The 25,273-nt window shown below is 45.7% G+C and overlaps 1 protein-coding gene across 1 annotated transcript in view; it reads right to left on the bottom strand.

The window, feature by feature from the left end:
- Window positions 1-25,273, bottom strand: part of LOC136942904 (protocadherin-15-like) — a 97,335-nt gene that overhangs the window by 55,551 nt on the left and 16,511 nt on the right. Inside the window, 16 exon segments of the mRNA XM_067235951.1 lie at window positions 860-918; window positions 921-952; window positions 4,446-4,525; window positions 4,837-4,969; window positions 6,038-6,231; window positions 7,787-7,936; window positions 9,935-10,069; window positions 11,296-11,316; window positions 11,528-11,734; window positions 14,945-15,057; window positions 15,185-15,293; window positions 17,681-17,851; window positions 19,326-19,436; window positions 19,597-19,716; window positions 22,385-22,540; window positions 23,407-23,567. Coding sequence (XP_067092052.1) covers window positions 860-918; window positions 921-952; window positions 4,446-4,525; window positions 4,837-4,969; window positions 6,038-6,231; window positions 7,787-7,936; window positions 9,935-10,069; window positions 11,296-11,316; window positions 11,528-11,734; window positions 14,945-15,057; window positions 15,185-15,293; window positions 17,681-17,851; window positions 19,326-19,436; window positions 19,597-19,716; window positions 22,385-22,540; window positions 23,407-23,567 — 1,952 coding nt within the window.

Here is a 25,273-nt window from a genome sequence, read left to right as displayed (position 1 = left end):
CTACCCAGCAATGGGGCATCAGGGGCTTCAAACCGCTGCTGTATTAAACGCACCCTTTAACATCCTTTAACTTCAAAGAGTATGGAGCTATCAGGCGATTTGGCCCTCCATTTAAACTGTCATACGCTTTCAGGATTTCAGCTTTTAACACACGCAATGGAGGGTAAAACCATTTTTTCCTATCAGAGGATCCGGCCATGTTTGAACTCTCTGGGTGTCACTGGCCTGTGATGGAGTAGGACTAAAAGCTGGTGTCTCCACAGTGGGAGACACCAGCACACAAACACTGAAGCATTCCCAACAGCTGTAGACCATGAGGTGAGAAATAAGGCCAGTGTTTATACTGTGTGAACTTGTAGGAGGGAAGGCGAGGCAATCACAGTGGTGACAGCTCATCAGCTAATGCTTATTACCCATCATGCACAGTCTCTTAAAGAGAAGCTGGTAATTCACCTGGGCGAGGCAGCCAGACAGCTGGTAAATTGGGCCAACTGAGGTTAAATCTGATTAAATCAGGATGTTTTATATGGCTATTAGCTCTTGCTGGAGACATGGACTAGAATTCATATTCTATAGGTATCTGCTGTGTGCACAAGTGCGTGTGTGTATGAGCAACCGTGCTTGCGTGTGTTTGCGGCAAACACATTGAAAGAGACAGCTTCATCTGTGTCTACACACCACGCTCCCAGGCTGTTTGTGATGACATCATAATGCCCCCAAGCTATTTAGGATGACATCACCGTGTCCAGGGTTCTGATGAAATCACCATCCTCAGGGTTTACGATGACATCACAGTGCCCAGGGTTTAATGGCTAAGGGAGGACAAGGCCCAGCCTCAAGGAAGCAGAGTCTCTCTTACCCCTCCAGGGTTTCCGTCAGAGGCCGTGACTATGAGACGGTACTGGTCTGTGGTTTCCTGTCCAGGGGCTGATCCAGCAGCAGCAGACCAATCCTGGAGAAGCAGACAGGTGGGGGGGGGAGGGGGGAAACAGACAGAAACTGTTAACAAATACACATACAGTTCATTGTATTACAGCCTTACATTCTTTCATCTTCATTTCCATTTAAACTACAGGGGATTTATAGCCAATATCGCTTTTCCCTCTCTCCGCTAAACACTATCTGAGTGGATATATCTAGTGGCCCTGTAGGACAGGCTTAGCCTATATTTGGTGATATTGCTTACAGATACTGTTGACAATTGTTCTAGAGAACCATAAGGGACTGATTGGTAGCATAGAAGAGTATTATTGACAAAAGACTGGAATCCACTTGCTTGGATAACTTTCTACAGCTGCCGTAAAGCACACACCTTTAAAACCCATGACAACAGAGGATAATGCTTGCTTGTGTGTGTGGTGTGCATGGGTGCGTGTGTGTATGGTGTGTTGTGTCTAGAGAAAAAGCAGACTGCAGTCCAGGCTTTTTTTTACAAAAGGATTAGACATGAAAAAATTTAATCTGTTCAAAATGAGAGGAAAGAGCAGGTGGGGCTTAAAAGAGACACAGTGAGCGTCAGACACCAACACACATACGCACACACATACGCACACACACATGCACACACATACATACACAGAAACAAACACACACATGCAAGTTATTTACCCCCAAAATATGCAGAATCAAGTGCATTAATTTCTCCAAATGACATTGGCAGTCTCTGCTCAGTGTAGTCTGACACTAGCAGTCCACACACACGGAAGGTTGAGTTATCTTTGACAAACACAAATTCACACACACACACCCACAAACCGATTACGCTGCCACACTCTGACAGCCAAACGGCCAGGGCCGGTAACAGCAGAAGTCTGAATGCACCGGTGTATTAATGCCTGTCACTTTTACATTTCCTCTCTGTGCGCCTGCTCTCTCTCTCTCTCTCTCTCTCTCTCTCTCTCTCTCTCTCTCTCTCTCTCTCTCTCTCTCTCTCTCTCCTCTCTCTCTCTCTCTCTCTCTCTCTCTCTCCTCTCTCTCTCTCTCTCTCTCTCTCTCTCTCTCTCTCTCTCATCTCTCTCTCTCTCTCTCTCCTCTCTCTCTGCTCTCTCTCTCTCTCTCTGTCTCTCTCTCTCTCTCTGTCCTCTCTCTCTCTTCCTTCTCCCTCTCTTTCTCTTTTTCCATGTCTCTCTACCTCGTTTTCCCCCATGCTCTCTCTCTCCCTCCATCCCTCTGTCCATCTCTTTATTCCCCCCCCTCTCTCCTGTGGCTGTAATTTAGCGCTCAGTCCGCCCCGGGGGGGAACCACATCCCGCTCTCCTGACCTCACTTCCCCTTCCTCTCCAGGCTGCACCCGCGGAACAGAACAACCATTTGGAAATCTGACATGAAAATTGCTCCAAGCTCGATTAAGGCTGGCCGTTCTCTCCGAGCGCCGGCTCTAAGTTATGGCTGGCGAGCACTTGTTTCTTCTGCAAAGCCACCAGTGTTGCTTCAGTTCAGGAGGGCAAGAGCAGCTTTTCACGCTGACAACATAAATATGCAGAGCGGCGCAGAGAGTTCTCTGCTCCACAGTCTGCCTATTGAGTTCATGTATATTTATACCACAGCTGCCAGGGCCCTAACCAAGCCCCAGCCTGTCTCGAATCAATTCCAGGAAACAACACCCCGATCAGGAATGATGGAGGCGAATATGGTAATGAGAATGACCATGAGCATGGTGGAGTTGACCATGATGGTCGAGGTGATAATAAGGATGACTCTGGATCCCAGTCCCCAGGGGTATCCTTGTCTGGATAGCCAGTAGGAGGAGTGAACTCTGTTTCCAGGCTGAGAGCATGCTGATTGGGTATGATAGCAGCCGGACAGCCGGTGCCCCCTGGTTCTCAGAACCCAGGAGAACGATGAAGGTAGGGAGGGAGGGGGAGGCTGTCATACAGATAGGATCTTGTTAACAGCCCAGAGAAGAGCTGGCGGTCAGAATGTGGGAGTGGAGACGGGCAGAGTTTAAATCTGATGGCGCGTTGGCGCGTCTTGTTGGCAATTTGATTGTTCTGTTCACTCAAGTGCATGCTGCAGTGCTTCTGGAAAGCAGCATGGTTTTTTTCCCCGTCTGGTTCCAGGTAGTGAGGGTTCTGTATTTGTCTCTGATATTTGGAATGGTTTTTTGGTTGATGGTCTTTATGCTGTAACGTGGTCAACAGACCGAGCTGCAGTCATCTGTCTTACTGAGGAGGAAACATGGAAGCAGAATTCCCACCCTCTCTCTCTCTCTCTCTCTCTCTCTCTCTCTCTCTCTCTCTCTCTCTCTCTCTCATACTCTCTCTCTCTCCTTCTCTCCACACCCGGTCCCTCAGGGTGACCTGCCCCATTTAGAGGGAGTTATAGACTAGAGAGCCCATTATTCATATTAGCTGTATCGAACCAGCACCATATGTGGCCTGAATCCGAACATGCAGCGATGCACAATACACCAAAAAACGTCCACTGCACCACTGAAGAGTGGCCCGGGCTTGAGAAATGAGAGAGCAGAGCAGGGCTCCGTATCTCAGACACTCATCAAGCATGCATTACCAGCTAATTATGCTTCCATTCATCTCCCTCTGTATCAGCACCTGCCGGGTGATAGGGGAGAGCCATTCGACAGGCAAAGTGATACTGTATGTGAGGGGTGGAGTATCTTGGCCACCTAAAGGCCCAGCGTGTTTGTTTTTAGATGGAGTCAAGTCGTACAGTATCTGGTTTGGAAGAGATAAACACAGCAGCAACAAATGTCTCTGGTGGTGTAGATAGCTACACAGCGTTGTTTTCGCTGCAGCCGCCACTCAAACAGAGAAGCAATCATCCCGCTATTGAACAAAAAAAAGATGCAGTTCTGCCAGGAGAGTAAACAAACTAAACAAAAGGACAGGACAACAATGGAGACCAAATAAATCTCAAAAGTCCCCCCCCCAAAACTGGCCTCCTTGCGTAGCTAGTAGGGGGGGAAGAGAGGAGAGAGAGATGGAGAGAGGAGGAACAGTTTGGATCAGTTAAAGAGCGTGGGTCGGGCAGAGAAAGGCCTCCTGCTCTCTCAGTCTCTCCACATATCCTTCCATCCTTATTCCCTTGTTTATTTGAGGACAATAAACAACCACTGGTCGTGGGAAACATGTCACGCCCTGTCCCCCTCCACATCCATCTCTCTTTTTTTCTCCTCCTTCTCCTCTATCCATCCTCGCGCTGACAGACTGTATAGGTGGGGGGTGGCTGATGATGTTTTCTAATATTCTTCTGGTTGGTTTGAAGCACCTCCACTTCTACTTGTCCCCCAATCGCGTCCTCTCTCTCTGGCTCGCTCCTCCCATGTCTCTATCCAGAGGATATCTCTATATGGAATAGCTATGACACTTGATCTTCTATGAATCAACACAAACCATCTACCCATGCATTCATCCCTAAATCCAGTCAGCCAGCTACGTCCCCTGGTACAGCTACACACTGCGCTTTTTAATAAGAAATGAGCTTACGTTTTCGAGAGGTTGAAGACCTTCTGGGAATCACCACTCACTATGAGGTATGTAATTGGATCGTTCTCTCTGTCGGTAGCCTATGGAAACCGAGGAAGGGTGTATCGGATGAGTCATCATTATTCAACAGAGATTCACATAGATGTACGAAGGTATCCATTAGGAGCAGTTTGCAACCATTAAAATTTAGATTTATGTATATTTATGGCCCCAATGCCCATCCCTAATGATCGTCTCTATGAAAAGTGTGCGTGTATGTTTGTGTGTGTGTGCATGCATGCTTACAAGTGAGTGATTATCGTCCGGCTCGGACTTTAGGCCCATTGAGTGTGCGTGTGCGTGGATACAGTGTTTGTGCAACCATGTGTGCGGTTGTGTGTGTGCTTCTGACCTGAAGGTTGACCAGGATGGCTCCTATCCTCATGGCCTCGCTGACCTCCACGTTGTAGGTGAAGAGGGGGAAGCGTGGGGGGCTCTGGTTGTTGGGGGGGAGTACTTCGATGTATACCGTGGTGATAGTGCTCCTGACACCAGACAACAACAATATCCACACAGCTGGCATTAGGCAATGGCTAGAATCCTACAGCCTAATACGCCGCAGTAGGTTTAATGGTATATCAATCCAACACAACTCTAGTTTAATACTATTGTACTACTGTAGACTTCGTACAATAAATAGGCCACACAGCATCTACTATAACCAAACATTGCCAAGAAAATATCTGTAATGGAAAAAGCACTTAAGATTCCAAACCACAGCCAAGAAGTTTTATCTTGAATAAGCTGTGGGATTGCACACACACACACACACACAGAGTGTTTGGCAAGGCCAATTGATTTGTATTTGCTCAGTGAAAGTCAGTCACGGTGAACTATCTTTTGTAAAACCCATTTCACTAAACCGTCCCAAAGTTTCTTCCGCCTGCGCCTAAGAATCCCAAAGAAGTATGACGTTGATTTCTGGAAACGCGTTAACAGTGCATCAAAACAATGAACATGGTAATTATTATTTAATGACCGGTTGCAAATAAAGGATAAAAGAAGACAAAGATGTCTTTGTACACTATGATAGAACAAGCAACCATCTGCTGCCTGTTTCCTAATGGCCTGTCATAATATTGAATTATCATAATTCACCTTGCAGGACCCTCTTTGGAAGACAAACAAGGCTTTTGAAAGCTGGATTCAGAACTATTAAGTGAATCTGTACGGGCATGCTCCAAATAAAGAGTGTAATCTGTGAAAGAAAATTGATGGCGCAATTAAGGGGGATTGTGTGAAACAGCTACTGATCATTAATACATGTTTGCTGACTTAGAGATTAATACAGTAGCTCACAAACATGTAGAAAAGCACGAGTTGAAAAAGGACCAGAAAGCGCACTTCATATGAGAATGCATGGCTAGGACTGAAAGAGAATCTGTATAAGAGAGTGTAATAAAAGAAGCCCGCTGCCACCATGACGTGAGGGGATAAAAGGATGATGGATATATGGATGTATGGATGGATAAAAGAAACAACCCCACAGATCATTCTGGATGTTCCATCTCCATGGCGTGGGCTATAATGTGACTGGAGGTGAGTGTGCGCACCTCCTCTGGATCTCTGGAGCGTTGTCGGAGGCCCTCACGGTCAAGGCGTAGGAGCGACCGACGGTCAAGGCCATGCCGGGCGCCAAGGTGATGCGGCCCGTGCGGTTGTTGATGATGAAGACCCCCTGGTCACCAGCCAGGATGGTGTACGTCACCAGGCCATTCAGACCCTCATCTGCATCGGCTGCTGTCAGCTAAGGAGGCAGAGAGAGACAGAGAGAGAGAGAGAGAGAGAGAGAGAGAGAGAGAGAGAGAGAGAGAGAGAGAGAGAGAGAGAGAGGGGAGAGAGAGAGAGAGAGAGAGAGAGAGGGGGAGAGGGAGGAGAGAGAGACAGAGAGACAGAGACAGAGACAGAGACAGAGAGAGAGAGAGAGAGAGAGAGAGAGAGAGAGAGAGAGAGAGAGAGAGAGAGAGAGAGAGAGAGAGAGAGAGAGAGAGAGAGAGAGAGACATATGTGCATCACTGACATGTCTATTGAGACAGGAAAGCAGAAAACATCTCCAGGCAGGAGGCAACCCTGTTTGGTGGGGGGTCCAACCTGCCTCTGTAATGATAGGGAGATATTCTGGTACTTACATTACTTCTGACGCATGTCTAACACAACCAATTGGTGACATTTACCACACATAATGTTCTGCATTACTGACCTTTGCTTATACAGCAAACAGCCTGTACTCCCATGCCCCCTACAATGTTGATGCTAATTAAGGGGTCTTAGTGATAGTTTGGACCTGAACTATAAATGAATAATTAACAACACATCTTTTATTAGGAGAAGGTAGCCCCAGGGGCTATGCCTTTCGTCCTTTACAAGTGTAAAATCAAAGTGAATCAGTGATAAAACCCCCTCCGTCTGCATCTGATACTGTACGTCTGATCTTCAGACGGAACACAAACCTCACATCCGGCGCGCGCCACATTATCGGAGGAGCTTACTGGCCATACTACACTTGAGGCTCATTCATTTGAACCCCCTGCTGCTCCTAGAAAGGAACACCTCCAGGCCTCAGCCCCGGGTCTCCTGGAGGCCCAGCCTCTCCCAGTCGTGATGTCGGACCCATGAAATGGCTCCCGCATCAACTAAAGCTGCATCCTGCCAGGCCGAGCTGGGCCTCTCATAGAGGGCTTCTAAAAAGCTGTTGAATGCCCATCTCAGCCTCTCCCTAACCGCTGGTCTCATTTCACCAGACCCAGTGACTGGTCTTTAAGATAGATTCAACTTCGATATCTTAACGTGCATGTGTGTGTGGGTGTACAGTAGGTGAGTTTGTGTGTCTGTGTGTGTGTGCATGTAAGCTGGTTTATCGAGATAAAAGATCATGTTCGGTCTATCTAATAAGTCAGTACTGGGCCCCTTATGTAAAGAATAGCAACACCTTCCTGGAAGGTGCACAGTGTTGCTATGGCCACATTTTCACACAAAAAAATGCTCCTTTCACAAAACTGCAAAGAGTAAGTGAGTTCCAGGCATGAATGTAGACCTGTGCTGGAAAGTTGAGTTCGAGTCATGCACTAAAGCTAGTTAATCTAATTTAATCACAACTGTTAATGATGTGGAGCGAGAAGAGAGAGAGAGAGAGAGAGAGAGAGAGAGAGAGAGAGAGAGAGACAGAAAGAGAGAGACAGAAAGAGAGAGACAGAGAAAGAGAAAGAGAGACAGAGAAAGACAGAGAAAGAGAGAGAAAGAGAGAGAAAGATAGAGAAAGAGAGAGAAAGATAGAGAAAGACAGAGAGCACAGTGTGGGTTACCTGTATCACAGTTTCTCCTGGCTGCATGTCTGTGAACACCTCCACAGTGTACGAGACCTCAGCAAATGTTGGAGTGTTGTCGTTGGCATCGATGACCTGGATGTTGACGGTCACGGGGCTGCTCTGCTGGACCCCGTCTGATGCCATCATCTACCAGCAAAGGATAATCAAACATAAAGGGCAATCCGTGTGGAAGAAGGTTAATATAATATAAAAATGACTTCTGTAGCCTTGATGAAACCAGGTTTCCTATTATCGTAGTTACATGTAAATACATGGTTAAGTAATAGCAATATGCACTTCAAAACACTTCACACATTGTCCAACAGTATCTAGTTAGGACTTAGATGGATAGGTTTAAAGAGAGCAGATGAATATCAGGGCTCTTCAGGGACAATGGGTAAATCCTCCTGACCTCCCTGTGGTAGCTCCTTAACTTTTGTGTGAGACCAAGGTCAAGTAAAAAGGGAGTCAATGGAATAGAAAAAAGAGAGCGGAAGAAAGCAAAGGAACATTAAGAAAATAGAGTTTAAGAAAAAGAGTAATAAATATAAATAGATTCATTTGTCATTGACAAATGCCTGTGTTTAGACTGAAGGGCAGTGGCAAAGGAGACTGAGGCACAGGCATCACAGGCAGAGAGGGAGCGAGGGTAGAAAAGAAAGAGGGGGGAGGAGAGGAAGAGAGGGAGGCATGCCAGAGAGACAGAAATAAGGTCTGAGAGAGAAAGAAAAAGAGTGGGAGAGGATGACAGAGAAACAGCAGAGAAGACGACAATGCAAGTCTGAGACAGAGAGGATTAATGCCGACAATTTCCCAGAGTACTGTACCAGTGTTCTATATTTCTCCCTGTCTTCCTGACCAACGATGGACTGAATCAAAATGTGATTGAATACACATGCATAGACAAACACACACACGCACACACACAATCGAGTGGGTGAGATAAAAATGATAACATGTCTGAATGTTCTTTACGAGGAGAATTACATAAATCAAGGGTACAAACTGGCCATATACATCCCTTGATTGCTCCACAGAAAAGTTGAAAAGGGACCCTTTCAATAAAAACTGAATGCTTTAACCTCTACTGGAAATGTCAGCGAAAATATTATAACATTATTTCAATTGTAGAGCCAAAATAATGAATTCATTGTTCATAATTATGAGCTAATACGCTCCCATCTCAGCAATGACAACATGGAAAGCCATCAAAGCTTCTATATAGAGATTATAATAAACAGCTATTGTTCGTGAGTACTTTGGAAGAAAGGGGTCTATGTGCTTTTAATTTGCACTAGAGCCCAAATAATAGATGTGGAACCAAATGCAGATGCAAACACTTCAGCTTTGATATGAGCAGATGCATGCAGAATGTCAAAAGCAGATAAACAGATACTAAATTCTCAGCAGGCGTTATGGCCTCTGATTGCAATATTCAAGAGGCTAGCTAATGAGTTACATTCTTACATCTCTTTGTCGCCGACTCTCTCTCAATCTCGACAGCAGAGCAACATTGCTTCGACAAGAAACTATTCGTGTCGCGAGCCTTATATTCAAGTTTATGTTACGTAACGCTCCTCTTAACCAAGTTGGGCAGACACACCCACACAAGCGTGCACACACACACATGCACGCGCGCACACACCCACACACACATTCAAACACTCACAAAATCCTACCTCATCAGTGTGAAAAAGCCTCCCACTCATTCTCTTATGCTTTCGCAGGACATTGTGCAGGACTTGTGCCTGTCTACTGTGTTGTTAATATTGACATATTGATGCTCTCTAATAGGGAATAGGGGTGTGGGAGTGAACGACACTTTCTTCATACACACACAAAAAGCTAGGAACAGGCAGCTACACCACAATCCCCTAAGCACACTTTTGAAAACAGAGTTTGAGATTGTATTTTCGAAGGAAAAACATGCTTGGAAAAAAATAATATTCACTATTAATGAGATAAAGAGATGAAGAAGAATTAGAAGACCGATTAGGAGCTAAACACAAAATGGTTCTGAATCTCAACTCTGTTTTTCATGTAATGTGCATTCTTCTGGTGTGGTGTGGAGGGGCCCAAGAGACAGGGTAGGCTAGCCTGGTTGTAGTCCTTTACGGTGTAGTCCTCCGTAAGTTAAAGTCCTACCCTGAAGGTGTAGGTCATCTGCCTCTCCCTGTCCACCGGCATCAGCAGCTTGAGGTAGCGGGTGATCCCAGCGGTGGTCAGAGAGAAGACGGCTGTGTAGTCGTCCATCGTAATCTTCAACATGGGGTCTTTTGTCTTCAAAAACACACAGACGTTCAGAAGAAAATATGTTACCATGGTGATGTGGGCTGTTGTGATTCTCCATCAAGGCCACAGATGTGAAACTGGGAGAAACTATTAAGAGGATAGGGCTGGTTAGTCAGTCAGAGAGCAGCTGACAGCAGCCAGACAGGAGCATATTTCAGAACATGGAGCTGAGGAGGCCTAATGAAGAGTGAGATGACTCCCCTGGAGCTAACAAGAGGCAGAAACATCATCCATTAAGTTCCTACTGATCAAAGAACAAAAGGCATCACCAGCCTTTCTGCTGTGGGAGAGCCAATCAGCTAGTTGGCTCTTCAACACTGGCAAGGCGTCAAACGCTATGACGTACAATTTTCCATCATTCTCAAATAAATGCCAATAGGTCAGTTCAACTGTCCAAACAATCAAGTTGCTATGTGTCCCAGGGTTGCAGCTGTTGCTTTGTTAGGATGATTCATGTCTGGCAATGAGGTCTCCATGTTTGGGTAAACACAAGAACTGCCTTGACTATTGATTCTGTTATCTATGTTAGAGCTCCACTTTGATGTGTTAATCTTCCACAGCACTCAGTAAAAGAGAGAGAGAGAGAGAGAGAGAGAGAGAGAGAGAGAGAGAGAAGAGCTAGAAGGACGATGAGAGAAAGAGAGTGAGAAAGAAAGATAGACAGAGAGAGGGACAGTGTGAGAAAGATGCGCTAGAAGGATGAAGTGAAAGAAAGAGAGTGAGAGGCAACGAGAAGGCGATATCTCAGTGGAGTTACTGTGCTGTGTGTGTCGTCTGAGGTAATGAATAATACAATCATTTCAGCATCATAAACACATTCGAAAACATCCCGTTGACAGAAACACAGACACAACAGGCGAAAGTTGCTGTCTTGGGGGGTGTTGCCATCGATAGAATGCGTGTGGTTTCCACCGTGAAAATAGAGTTTCAGAACTTAGATAACCCCATCCAGTCAGCTCCTGTTTGAAAAATGGGTGTATTCAGCTGCCATCACCTCCAAGGAGGAAGGGAATACAAAGGAGCAGAGGGGCACGCACAGCAAACAAACACGGCAGACATTGTTGAGAGAAAAAAAGTGCTCCTTTGGAGGGAAGAATGACACTAGTTTAAGGCAATCAAACACACTAGTGGACAAGACCGCATGCTGCTACTGCTAGCTAACACACCACTTCAAAAAGAAGAGTCGGAGAACGTCAAGCCAACCCATTACGTACAGGTGTTGCACCAGGCGCCAGCTACAAATGGGAGACAAAACAGTGACACAATGCCTGGGACAGTCACGTATAGGAAAACATCCTACCCATGTCTTTCTTTCAACGTTTCAACTCCAAGGACTGTCCTTCTGAAATGGGCTACAAGCATAGTTTGCGTGACTGATGTGTGCGTGTGTTTATCCGGACATGTGTGTATTTGTGTGCGCGTGCGTAGGCGTGTGCTTCCGTGTACCTCCTCGATGTCGTTGTCGAGGGCGATGATTCCCAGGGGGGTAGTGAGGTTGGCGCTGGCTGAGATGGTGGCGCCTACAGGGGCAGACTCGCTGACGTAGCCCTGGTAGGTAACAAACTGGAAGTACGGGGCCTGGTTGTTCTCATCCAGGATGTTGATGACTAGGTCTGCGTAAGCGGGGAGGGGATGGCCGTTGTCCTGCTCGGCCTGGAGGAGGGTGGTGAGAGGAAGAGAGAGAGAGAGAGAGAGAGAGAGAGAGAGAGAGAGAGAGAGAGAGAGAGAGAGATCATGAAATACAAGCCCATCAGTCCATATACAAGTTCCAAATACTTCGTGTCATACCAGCATGGTGATGACTCCAAATCCCTTGGTGCCCAGGTACGCAAGGGACATCATTCCCCTGAGACTGTCATTTAAATTACATACAGACTGTGCTGCAGAATTTAATTAAATGACCATTTTGGATTAGGGTCCAGTAATTGGCATAGCACTTAACGCAAATGCCATCATCTGTGAGAAATTGAAGTAATTAAAGAGTGCAGCTCCTACAAGTCAGCGGTAAGAGAAAGAATATCATTCTAGTTCTCTTCAATCATACTCTAACTACAGTTTCCGTTGCATTACATTTACGTAGGCTGTATTTGATCCAGCAGAAGCCAACTCGCGTGTCAGTAGGAAACTTGGACGTCGAATCGAAGCATGTTGTTTTGCCATGTGGGTCCGTTCAATTGACCCACTGAGGCGGGTAATACGACAAGCATTTATAGAAATAAGGCTTGTTATCTAAATGTCAGCGTTTGTGTTGGCTGAAGGCCATCAAGAGCCTGCGTGGGCGGAATAGCTAAGGAAGGTGGAAAGGTCTTCCAGGACACTCACAAGACATAGCAACAACTTCAGACACAAGTCCAGCACTTGTCTCGCCGGTTAAGGCCGTGCCCCATAGCACCCCGACCCCAACTTCAAAGTTTGTTGGCGACTCTGTTTCATCCTGTCTGGTCCAATCCATATTTATTCCAGACAGATAAAACTCTCTAGAACTATTCAGTAAATCATAGCTGCTGTCATTATCCCCTCACCCCCCCCCCCCTCCCCCCGAGGAGCTGGGGCCAACAGCATGTCACCGGCACCCTGGGATATCTGGACTGAGCTTTTTCGAGGGCCCGCCGTCAGCGCTGTGTGTGAGGGTCAGCGCTGAGCCAGATACCTGGGCGGAGCGCGGAAGGCTGTGTGTTACTTCCGTCGTTTAAAAATGTTTCCGGCGCAGTTGGCAGGTGAAATGACTACTCTGGTGTCGGGACACATTAACACGCATCGGTATGCATGCCCTCTCAGGCATCGGCGCTTGCTCAGCAGGAGCGCCGTCACGTCACGGCCCACGTCTGACAGCCTGGAGGAACTCCCTCCTCTCCGCACCCAGAGCACTGAGCCGAGGCGCTCTGTCCAATGCCTGCCGACGCTCGCCGTCAACATGCACTTCATCACTCTCACCAAAAGGAGCCCAACCGCCAACGCGAATCAATCAGCTCCTGTGCCATTCCCGAGAACGTGGTTGGATGATATAGTTCAGTCAAACGAGCGGGCTGGAACTAATGGGTTCTGTGGACATCAGTTTAATTCACTGTTTGTTTTTTGTTGTGCTTTGTTTGTACAGCAGGACTGTTACTGTCATTGACCTTCATCATGCTGAGGGATCTATCTTGAAACACACTGCTCTGCACCAGCAGGGCACCAGACTCCCCCTCCCCTCCCTCCTCTTGTGGGGCACTGGTGCTCAAGGGGGGAATAATCATTGCAGATGTTACTCACTTCATCACATTCCCTGACATGTTAGAGGGGAGACATGCAGTATACATGCTCCACATATATAATGTAAGACTAATTGAAACATCAGATGCTCTGAGGGCGGAAGATAACCTTCCTACTCCCCCAACACCACTGAAGCTTCCATTACCGTTTCTTTCTTATGTCTCCTCCCAGAGACACGAAGAAAAATACCTCTTAGAAATGAGAAGGTAAAGCCACCAGATAAACTGGTAAGAGATGCAGAGAGAGAGAGAGAGAGAGAGAGAGAGAGAGAGAGAGAGAGCAAGGGAGCGAGGGAGGCAAAATTGAGTGGGTTCCCTGGTGGGTTAACTCTTTAGTGATGTCCCTATTTCAGGGAGGCAGTGGTAAATGACCATGTTCCACACTTACAACCGGCCAGGCTCCAGGAGATTCTCTGCCACCAAAAGTCACTGTTTATCACTCACTCTTCATTTCTTCAACCTTGATCTCTCTTTCTCTCTGTCTCTTTTTCTCTGTCTCGGTTTATTTTTTCATCTCTCTCGTCCTTTTTCTCTCCAATTTCTCAACACAAGCTTTCCCCCATCTGTCAGTCCTCACTTTCCTCCGTGGTCCTCATTTCATCCCTGCCACCCATGGAGGTAATACTCCTATCAGAGGCAATGATAACATCCCAAAACCCACAGCACATGTGATGGGGGGGCAACCTTCCAGAAAAGGATTGAAAGTCAACACAACTGGGTTTTTCCATCAGATGATCTTCTGTTCTGGATCTTACCAACTGAGATCTCATTGTACTGAACTGGCAGTGGGCAGGGCATGTTATGCACAGAGCCGACCCTATCTGCAGTCAAACCCGAGCTTCTGTCTGATGCTCCGACTCTAATTCTCCCTCTCCCCCGTCTCTACTGATACCTTCAGCACCTGCGGATTTCCACTCGTCCTGTGACTCAGCTAGATAAGGCTGCAATCTCACTCCCGGCACCCCTCTCTGCCTCGCTCTACTCCACCCCCTCTCCCTCTCTCAATCTTCACCTCTTCCCACTCCATCGCCACATCCTCGCTTTCTCTTTCTCTCTCTCTTTCTCTCTCTCTTTTTATCTCCACCCATCTATCTCACACAAACACACGCTCACAGCTCCATACACAATTCTCCTGGCGACGACGCGGAAATGCTCTTCACACATCATCACTCTCGCCCCACCACCCTCCCACACCTCCCATCATCCACAGCATGCCTCACCACAGAGCTCAGCAGCCTTCTCTGGCAGACCCACAGCAGAGGTTCTGCTGGGTGGACGCTGGGCAGCATCACCCAGGTAATCCCCAAGCTCTAATTAGGACCCCTGAGAAAAACAAGCTCCAGCCTCTCCCCCCACTGCCAAGGTGCCATGTCATTACTTTTGCCTCGCTCTGAGGGCTTTGGGTCGGGCTGACACCTTTAATGACTGTGTTTACTGGGGTTTGCAAGGTAAAGATGTGGGTTTGGTTTACCTTGATTGGTGAGGGTATAGGAGGGGGTTAGTGTAACTTGATGGTGAGGGTATAGGAGGGGGTTAGTGTACCTTAATGTCGAGGGTACAGGAGGGGGTTAGTGTACCTTAATGTTGAGGGTACAGGAGGGGGTTATTGTACCTTAATGGTGAGGGTAAAGCTTTGGTACAGGTCTCTGCTAACTGGCTTCAGAACACGCAACTCAGCTGTTGTCCTGTTCAGGGAGAAATAGTCTCGATATGCTGATGGATAACCTGCAATAAACAGTATAACACACACACACATCCACAAACACATGTCAAGGACTGTAGACTACACACTTGTATACAACTGTACACGTTGAATTTTGTGGAGAGTAGAACCTCAGTGCGTTGAACCTACCAACCAGGATGAAGTAGAGGATGGCCGGCCTGTTTGAGGGCGGCTGGATGTTCCTGTCCATATCCACCGCTCTGATCGCCGGGGTGACGTTCAGCGGGTTCAGTTTGCTCTGGAAAAACAAAGAGGAGTCCTTGATCAAACAAGGGACAAACTGTCCCACAATCTGTGGCACCCTATTCTGTATTTCTCCCTCACGCCTACTAAGATGCATGTGTATGGATCTGTAGTAATACTACACGAGCCCACGTTCTGACACTGTTCATTGTTATAAATGGTACATCAACAGTATTTCCGCCACTAGGCTCGTCAGTCTCTGTCTGGTAGACACTGAACACAGAAGGATAATTACCAGAGTAATCATCTAATAGCTTTAGATGTGTAATTAGCTCAAGCCATCTTAAATATACTTCCGAAAATGCCTAATGGTACCATATAGTACAGCTAATCTGTTGTGCTAGAGGCCACAGAACATCGCTTATTCGTGTACAGTAGACTTGCTTCTAATCATCAACCCTAATTAGCTCGCACTGCACTTCCCTAACATTGCAACATACAGCTAATACATTGGAGCTGGTGAGCATCTGGGCATCTTTGCTTCTCCAGTATAGGCTAACTCAGCATGGCTAATGTGGTAAGTGGAGAGTGATCAAGGATGTGTGCTGCACTTCCTTAGCATAGGGAAGCGCATTGCTAACTGCTCTCTGGCAGAATCCTTTTCCTTAGGGGTATATTTATATCCCTGGGCTCTGGCATAATCCTTCTCACCCCCACCCCCCTTACCCATCCTCCACGCTTTTACAATGTCTAGAGGTGTGCTAAATCAAATCCCTCTAGCTCTGCACAATGATGATTAGCTATAATACCCTCCTCTAGCAGCTATAATCAAGAGGACTCCAGAGTGCACATAATATCCCCCCAAGGCACAAATAAATACAGATCAACTTCATAATGCACTTCTCTAACCAATTGTAATTGATTCAAATACATTCCTCAATTATGAGCAGACACATTTCTCCACGGATGTATAGGAACCGAAAAGGTGTGCTGAGCTGCGGCCAGTGGAACGAACATAAGAAAGGACATCAACGGACCAACAGAAGCAACGGGTGGAGAAGGACTGAGGCAGGGACACACCGGAGATTAACACGCTCCTTTTGTTTTCCGTATATCCCGGAGTGATATGTTCCAGCTGAGCGGGTCATAAGTTACAAATAACAATCATCTATGAACAGTGTCAGTGGAAAATATTTTACAGAGCCAGAGAACTGCCACATGAGTAATGAAAAATGACCTGCTATTGAGTTGACAAGAGTGTGACAGTCTGTACGCCCCCACAAGATGAAGACAAGAGTTTGAGAACAGGCTTTCAACAGAACAGTCACCTTAAAACAACTGGACAGATTTTCCTCCGACGGTATTTGATGAAAGCCGTTTGGTGGGGGAAGTGGATCAGGAAGGAGGAATATGAGAAGAGGGCCGTGTTTCGTGTTTGGGTATCGGAAAAGCGGCACAGTTCGTAGTCTTGCACACTTCACAGTCTGGGAGCCTTTCATCATACATTATACATCAGACACAGAGGAAAATCTCAGCAAACAAGTGTGACTGAGAACGCCGCTCTGTCGTTTCATTCTCTCTCTCCGTCATCCCCTATTCCGCTCTTTCTGGTTTCCTCTTTAGGTTCCGTCTTCCCTGTCCATGTTCCTTTTCTTTCTATCTCACCCTAGTGGTCTCTTGTTGGTGTTCTGTCTGTCGTAGCTTCTATCTCCCTGGGTTCTGGTATCGATCATGAAGAAGAAAAGTGCAATAATAATAATAATCTATCATTCAATCCTCACTTCTTTGCTGGCCCAAGACAAGCACCCCACCCACACACATTTAGCATGCTCACATCCTGTCGACACATCTGCATGCATACACACGGACACACAATGCAAGTATGAAGCTCTGCTCGATGACTACCTTTCCAAGCTCCGTAGGCCCTCATCTGCTTTCTGTCATTTCTCACATCCTATGACACCCCGGGACGATGCGACACCATTCCACCCCATATCAACCTACAGGGCTCCTTCTCTCTGCCACAGCAGGCTCTCCTTCCCTCTCTGCCTCACTCTGAATTCAGGCCATGTTTCTTCTGAAGCCGACTCAGACTAAAGCTCTACTTGCTGTTCAGATAGACCAGAAAAGACCTTCACATCAACATGCTGAGACAAAGCAGGCAGGGTTAGTGAGCCTCCAGGCACAGCAAGGTGAGCAGCAGGAAGCCAGCCAATGCTGAGGGCTCAAGGATGATTGAACTCCCACTGGGGGTGGATAAGAAACTATAGGAACACTATTGGCATTTATTAAGAAAGTATAAGGAGTGTAATTTTCTTCCAACATCCCCTGTTTTTTTTTTTTTTAACCAGCTCCGCTATAGGTCTGTGTTCTGTGTAGTCATGTGGTTCAGGTGGGTCTGCGGGCCATGTGCGGATGTGGTTGTGTCTCCGGGTTCCTCACCGGGTCGGTGAACTCAGGGATGGCCGCGCGGTAGGTGAGGGGGTTGCAGTCGCGGGTGTTGTTGACCAGGATGCAGGGCAGGAACATGGGCCCCAGGTCGTCCCCATCCAGGATATCCACAGTCAGCGTGGTGGTGGCCGTCCGTCTGTTAGCGTAATACGTAGCGCGGTCCTGCGGAATGTTAACAGCGTCATCATCAGTCAGTACAGAGACTAAATACTGTATTTAGTCTCTGTACTGTAGCACGACCATCCATCCTCCCAATATGGTTGTTCTGAGTAGTCGCTGAGCTGAGCACCACTTTACATTGTCATTATAATTGAACCCTGACTCGGGTCGCGGTTGCCAGTTCTAGTACCAACCATACACTCCACTCCCCCTTCTCACCTCCCTGTCTACAGCTAGGGAGAGACGAGAGCTCCCTATGGCTGCCCCCACAGGATTAGATGTCTAACCTTTCCCCTAAGCTCCTCTGAGAGAGTGAAATAATTAATAACCGGCCACTGCTCATGGATACCTATCTGTCCATCTCAACCTTGTTAGGCCTCTTTCACCCTCTTTCTTTGCATATCTCTCTCAATCACTCACTCACACACTCACAAGACACTTCTATTTCTACAAATCTATTTTTTGATCTATCAAAGTTTATTCCCAATTAATAATGCTCTCTTGTAGCGTTTCAGTGTTTGATTCGTAATCCACATCGGGATTGTGTGCCTAATGACCATGAGTAATACACAAGACCATCCGAAAGCACTCACAAAAATGCTTTCATTATAATTCCAGCTTTTAAACAGGCTTCATTAGTGCTCCTTGATTTTCAATATTTCTCCCTTCCTTTGCCTGGTGGGAGACTGGGGGTGATTGCCCTTCCCCTTGTAAAAACTCTAATTAAATCAAAGCTGATATGTAAAGCTGTTAGCCTATGAACAGTAATCTAACAAAACCCCATAGACAGCCTGGAGTCATTATGCAAATGAGGCAGTAAATAAAGACCAAAACCTGCGGAGGGGGCAACTTCTCTGCCTTTTTCTCTGCTTTAAGTCTACTCTAGAGGCTACGCTGATGTGTTTGTTGTTTTTCCAAAATTGCCTCTTCACAATTGACTTCAAAAATTATGTGTTGGAAAAAAGAACTGTTCATATGCCATAACAAATGCAAATCAATTATCATGCGTCTTCTGTGATGAGACAACTTCTCTGTCAAGCAGTGAACAAAAACAAGAAATACAATTTCCATCCATCCTCCAATCCATGACTTTTGCTTGTATGAACTACAACGGGAGCATCAAACCAAACAAATTGTCTGCATATGAAAATTACCGTTGTTGTTTGAGAAAGATAAAGAATGAGTCTCTGTTGACTACTGACAGGCAAAAGCAGCAATATAACCCCCACTTTTTCCCTCAAGCATGCCTATGTGAAACGTCAATTAATTTAGACAAGGTGAAATTTTAAGTAGCTGAATGGCCATATTCCATCTTACAAATTAACAATTATACAAAGCACCAGCTGAGCTCCATCAGCATTTGAACCAAACAAGCTTTACAAAGTCAGTTTACTGGCACATGGAGTTATATCTAAAGGCCAATTTAACATCATACAAAACAGTGTAAAGGTCAAGCTTAACACTTTGACAGACTTACATTTGCTTGAATAATGACCAGGTAGCGTGTTCTCTCTTCATAGTTCAGTCTCTCAGCCAGAGCAATGAAGCCTGAAAGAGTGTTTGCTACATACACTGTATCATTAGCTACCTGAAGACAGAGAGAGAGAGAGAGAGAGAGAGAGACAGAAACACAGACAGACACACAGACAATTGGGAGAAACAGAAGAAGAGATGAACAACTGTAATGGTGTGGTTCTCATGTGGTGCTATCTTTATTGGGCGAGAAAGTCAGCAGTAGATCTCTGTACCGGGTCATTGGGGTTGTACTGGATGCCATATTCTATCTGTCCATTGGGCCCATCATCGATGTCAGTGGCACCGTTGTTTCCTGAGAAGCCTGTGAAGATGATGGTCCCCACTGGAGTCAGCTAGGAGCCAAGACATCAGAGAAAGAGGGAAGTTGTCAACAGTCCTCATACAGCACAGAGTCTCCTTAGGGAAACACTCAATTTGCACTCAGACCCTGTCTATGTGAGACATGGTCTCCCCTTCACACCATCAAAATGGTTGGGCTCTAATTAGCGTGAAATGGGTGGGAAGGTAGCTTGCACGATGCTCTGAGGGCTAGTAGTCTAGAAGCCACTGTGCAGCTACTTCCACAGTTACTGCTCTGGTTCCGGCCTCAACCTCCATCCCATAACTATGGTGTGACTTGAATAAAACAGACATCTAAAATGTGTGTGTTGTTCAGGAGATTGTGGAGGGATAATAAATTGTAGATGCAAGCCAGTATTAATATAATAGCACATATTCTACATAATTATTTATTTACTGTGGATTTAATCTATTTTATATTATTTGCTGCTCTAAAGGGAATGGATGATTCAACCCTCTGGCCTGAATAGTATTACTTGAATAGCAATGAAGAATATTAGTTCTTACTACTCATACTCTAGGAGCGTTACCTACTATTCCCTAATATTTGGGCTTTAGGACTGTGTGGGAATAGTGGTTTTGTCTTTGTAGGCTTCCTCACATAGCCAGTAAAACATTTTATTTGGAAAGGGATAGGCAGTTTGACAAAGCAGTGCAACATATTTAGCATTGTCAGCCTTCCGCATTCCAGTTGTCTGGAGTGCCAAAAAAGTTACCGTAGTCTTGTTCAATTCTTCTTCAGCATTTCAATATCTTCAATATTTCAATATCTAAGAAGCACAGGGGGTGGGGTTTTAACATGTATCCATCCAGAAGGTAAAGTTTATTCCCCCCCAAAAAAATCTGTCTCCCACTTTCCTCAGCCCAGCTCATGGTCTGCTGGTTTGACATCTTAATGGTTAAGTTTTGGATGGTTTGATGCACCCTCTTGTTCAGGGTTCTTGAAGGAGAGAAGACTGAGATGGTTTAAGCTTGACCTGCAACGTTAGCACAGTTTTACCATTTCTGAAATGCTCTTTTTCTGATTGCCAGAGCAAGGGAGTTAGGGAGTCGGGCTAGTAATCCGAAGGTTACCAGTTCGATTCCCGGTTATGCCAACTGACGTTGTGTCCTTGGGCAAGGCACTTCACCCTACTTGCCTCGGGGGAATGTCCCTGTACTTACTGTAAGTCGCTCTGGATAAGAGCGTCTGCTAAATGACTAAATGTAAATCTCAATGGAAGCATAGCAAGGGAAGTCCTTACAGTCAAGTTAACTAAGGGTGTAACACAGATCTTTACTGCCATTCTCTACGGTATGAACAACATACATATGTACAGCATGGGTCTATTTACACTTCATATTTGAACATTTTCTCCATAGTTGTGTTTTCTAGAATAGCAATGCTCTGCAAATGGCCTCAACTCAAGAATAGGAAAAGCAGTGACTGATGCTAATGCACATCAACAATGCTAATATGTTAATGTGATGTGCTGTTGGTAAACACGCCAACAAAATCCAAAAATATATACCTAGCAAAATGTGTTGGTGTCAAAAGGACAATGATGCAGCTGAGATATTGTAGCAAAAGAATGCTGAGTCAACAACTGATGTTACAGAATGGAATGTCGTAATGAATGTTGATCTGCTCCATTTTTTATGTAACAGGTTTTGGAATTCCATACACAGCCATGGCACACACAGAATTTGCCATTCCGGAAACACCCTGCATGGGACAAGGGGCTAGTCTACTGGTTCAGAGTCATCACCTTCCTTTTTAATAATACACAAACACTCTCTCACATGTGGAACACACACACACACACACACACACACAAACACTACAAATTTGTTTGAACAAATGCACACTCCCTGAGCTGATTATATTTGTCAAAGGCATCATGGGTAAGCTCTTGGGGGCACAGAGCATGGTGACATCTATATCACGCAGAGACACAAACCCCATGATTCACTGCTGACACGCAAGCTTGCTTGCATCCACGCATTACCCAGCAAATTCCGTGTGCTGAAGGTAGAGTAGTTATTTTGAAGAGCGGAAGATCTGCTTTTGTTGTCTTGTTTTAGGGCAGCTGCAGCCTAACGTGCGTAAAATAGCTATCACAGTGTTTCCCAACGTCCATGAGCAGAAAGTGTTCAGGCAAAATAAGATGGGGAAAAAATATACTCAGATAGAAATGAAGGAATACACCTGAGGCTCAGTCTTATCTCTTCTGCTTCAGTATGTGGATTATTTTCCTGTGTGATCTGAATAATAGTAACATGAGTATGCTACTGTTTAGACCTTCTGTAAATCCTCTTCTACTTGTGAGTTTTAAGAGGTAAATTCACACATTACACTGGGAAATTCATGTATTTAAAATTGCACATTGTATTCCAAGTTTACACTGACAAACAACAACATAATGAATAAGGATGACTAGATGTATGAACTTCATGTAACAGCTTTTCTGTATAACAACAAAATCAGTTGGTTAGGCATGTACTGTAGCATGTCGTCTAGCATGTAATCAGCGAGTCCATCTGGGGTCACAAAAACTGTCAAACCTAATTGGATGATTCTGGGAGGGGGTCACAGCCCAACCAATGGTGACTTAACTATGGACAGGCATTGAGAGCATTAAGGATAATTTGTTTCTCTCTCCACCTCTACCTGTCTCTCACCTCGTTGATGGCTACATAGTAGCGCGGCTGCTGGAAGCGAGGCGTGTTGTCGTTCCGATCCCTCACCACGATGCGGACCTCGTGCAAAATCACAGTGCCAACAAGTTCATTGGTACACTGTATCTGAACCACGATGGTAGTGATGTAGTTGGGGGGCTGAAAGAGAGAGAACGAGAGACAGAAGGAGAGAGATGGTCAATCGAACAATCGTTTGAAAATAAATCACATAAAAATCTATTAATGAAACTGTTATGGTCAAAGCTCTTAGGGGTTGATTTTATCTTTCTTTTTGTGCCCCAGAAAACAGCAAACAGGTGCATGCCAGTCATCTGGACACATAATCCTCCTTACCTTTCCATTGCTACCCTCCAATATTCTGGCAATCTAGACATGCCATCTGTACACACCCAGACAGGCCGCTGAGAAGCGACAGATAGGCTCCTAGCCAGGGCAATGCTTTCAAACTAATCCAACCAGGACAGACACATTTGGGGGAAAAAGGAAAAAAGAAAAACAGCACCACACCTTGATGATCGAGAAAATACATGTTGCCATTCAGAGCAAAGAGCTGGAGTGAGAATGCCCGGCCAATAAAGTCTCTTTGAAATCTCCCAGACACATCTGCTAAGAAAACTCTTGGCAAACAAAGCGCTATAAGGTAATTGCAGAGAAGTCGATCCAGGAGTAGGAGAAATAATAGGAGATGTCAGGAGCCGCAGCATTTTCTGGAAATGTTTGATACCAGTACCAGTGTTTACAGTGGCCAATGATTTTACCTATCAAAAGTTCTTTTGATTCCTACACGCAGTAGAATTTGACATTTCTAGCAGGATTATTGGGCTTATTCAATCCTTTGTCAAAATATCATGACTCTGTTACACCAGATAAATGATGAATAGCTCAACACAATACAATGACCCCAGTATATACCCCAGTACATAATCTACAGTACATAAATACAACATTGTTAAATCGGAAAATATCTGCCCGTAAAATCTGTGTCCTCCATGTGTCATACTCACATCCCTGTCCAGAACTCGTCCGGTGCTGTTCAAAAATAGCCTCTGCCTCGCTGAGTCCAGAATGACCCAGTGGTCGTAGTTCTCCAGTAGCAACAGGGAGATGGTTCTGTCTGGATCTTGGGCTCTTCCGTTGATCTGCATATTCTCGACCAGAACCGTGCCTGCAGAGAGGAACCAGCAGAACAAAGTACATCTGTCTATGATCCAGAATACCACTCACCATCAGGCCAGGCCTCTTCTAAATGCTGGTTCAGCGTGTTCCACCAACGTAGACGGCAGCATACCCAACGCTATCTGTCCGCAAACCCTGGCCTTCCTAATGATGTTCCTCACGGGCCACTTTATCTGCACCATTTCCTTCCTGGCTTTTAATCAGTAGAAGATTAAAAGCTGAGGTCTGTGGTGGTCTCCTATGAGCAGACTATTTCTGACTCTGGAAACACAGTGGAAAATCTGGCCTCGCGCTTGGTAGGAGACAGTCAATGCTGTCCAGGATAACTGATATTCGGGTCACACATGACACCTTGATTAGGAGCCATCTGTAGCAGAAGTGGTGAGGAACTATGGTCTTGGTCTACTGGTTAACACTTGGGCTTGGAGTCTGGGGTCAATCCCTTCGGTGCATACATCTTTAATTAGGCAAACCACAAGACTACAAATATCTTTGAATAAAGCTGGTACCACCCTTGAGGGAGAATAGAAGTTTATGTGTTCTATGTGGTCACATGAGAACAAGTTTAGAGCCTCCAGAGACATTGTGCAGGGATTAAAATGTGTTCTAAAACAGTTCACAACCTGCAGCACTAATCTCCCACATATACCATAAGTAAGTAGAGGATTGAGCTCTAAAAGCTAAGAGGAAGGTGGCGTCTTAATGATTACTTTAATTCTACCCTATAACACCCAGTATTTTATGCTTTAATAAAAAGGCTTTACCCTTACTGCAGAATCATTCAGACTCTTAAGTAGTAGCGTCTATGGAAGAGCGATGATAAGTCGTACTGCTTCCAATGTTTCATGTTTTGTTTTGTTCCAATGTTTATTTTATTTTTTGAGCCACTCGTTTCTGGCAACACGTTTTTTATGTATCTGTGTTGCAATCAGAAGGACATCATCGTCTCAGCCTGACATCAACACGAGGCCATTAGAATAATGGATCTCTCAGAATCTCGTTGAAAGTTGAAGATGGTTGCTGTTGCAGGTCCGTTAATCGAAAACATTGTCTTGTCAAAAATAGTTCTGCTTCAAAGGCTTCATCAGGGAGCCACATCTTCTCAGAACACATACTAGAGGTCATAAATGACGTGGCTGATAAGATTAGATGTGGGGGAGGAGAGGCCTCCTTGCGTCCTATAGGTAATTATTACACCACTCTTCTGCTCCGCGACAACCCTTTCATGCTGCTCCACTCTCAATGAGATGCATGCAGGCGCAGTCTCAAGAGATGTGACTGTGAAGAGTCAAAACTTCTATTCATCCACTAATCCAGCATACCAAGTTGGCAAGTCTTTCTTACTAGGCTTCTCTGCCAATTGTATACTGAATCTCTCCTCCTCCTCTCCTGGAAATACTTCGGTTCTATGAGTCGGTGTTGGAACTAAAGTCAACGCAGGGCCATGTTCCACAGGCCAGCTTAGCACCTGTCAGACATGCCGAGTAGCCTTCTCACACAGTTCAGGGGGGCTTCTGGGGGTGGAGGGAGGACCTGACTTTCTCTCAGACACCACTTGCATCCCCAATGCCTCACCACATCAAACAGATGCCTCTCATAGTGGCACAGAGATAGACTGTAGATGGACCTATAGATGGATCTTTGAATACAATTTAAGTACACTTGTCTTATGAATAGAGCCCCAGTGGACTATTC

Source organism: Osmerus mordax, chromosome 5 (assembly GCF_038355195.1).
Source record: "Osmerus mordax isolate fOsmMor3 chromosome 5, fOsmMor3.pri, whole genome shotgun sequence".
In the NCBI taxonomy this organism is placed as follows: Eukaryota; Metazoa; Chordata; class Actinopteri; order Osmeriformes; family Osmeridae; genus Osmerus; species Osmerus mordax.
Note: the sequence above shows the minus strand (reverse complement) of the source record. Positions and strands in the feature narration are given on the sequence as shown.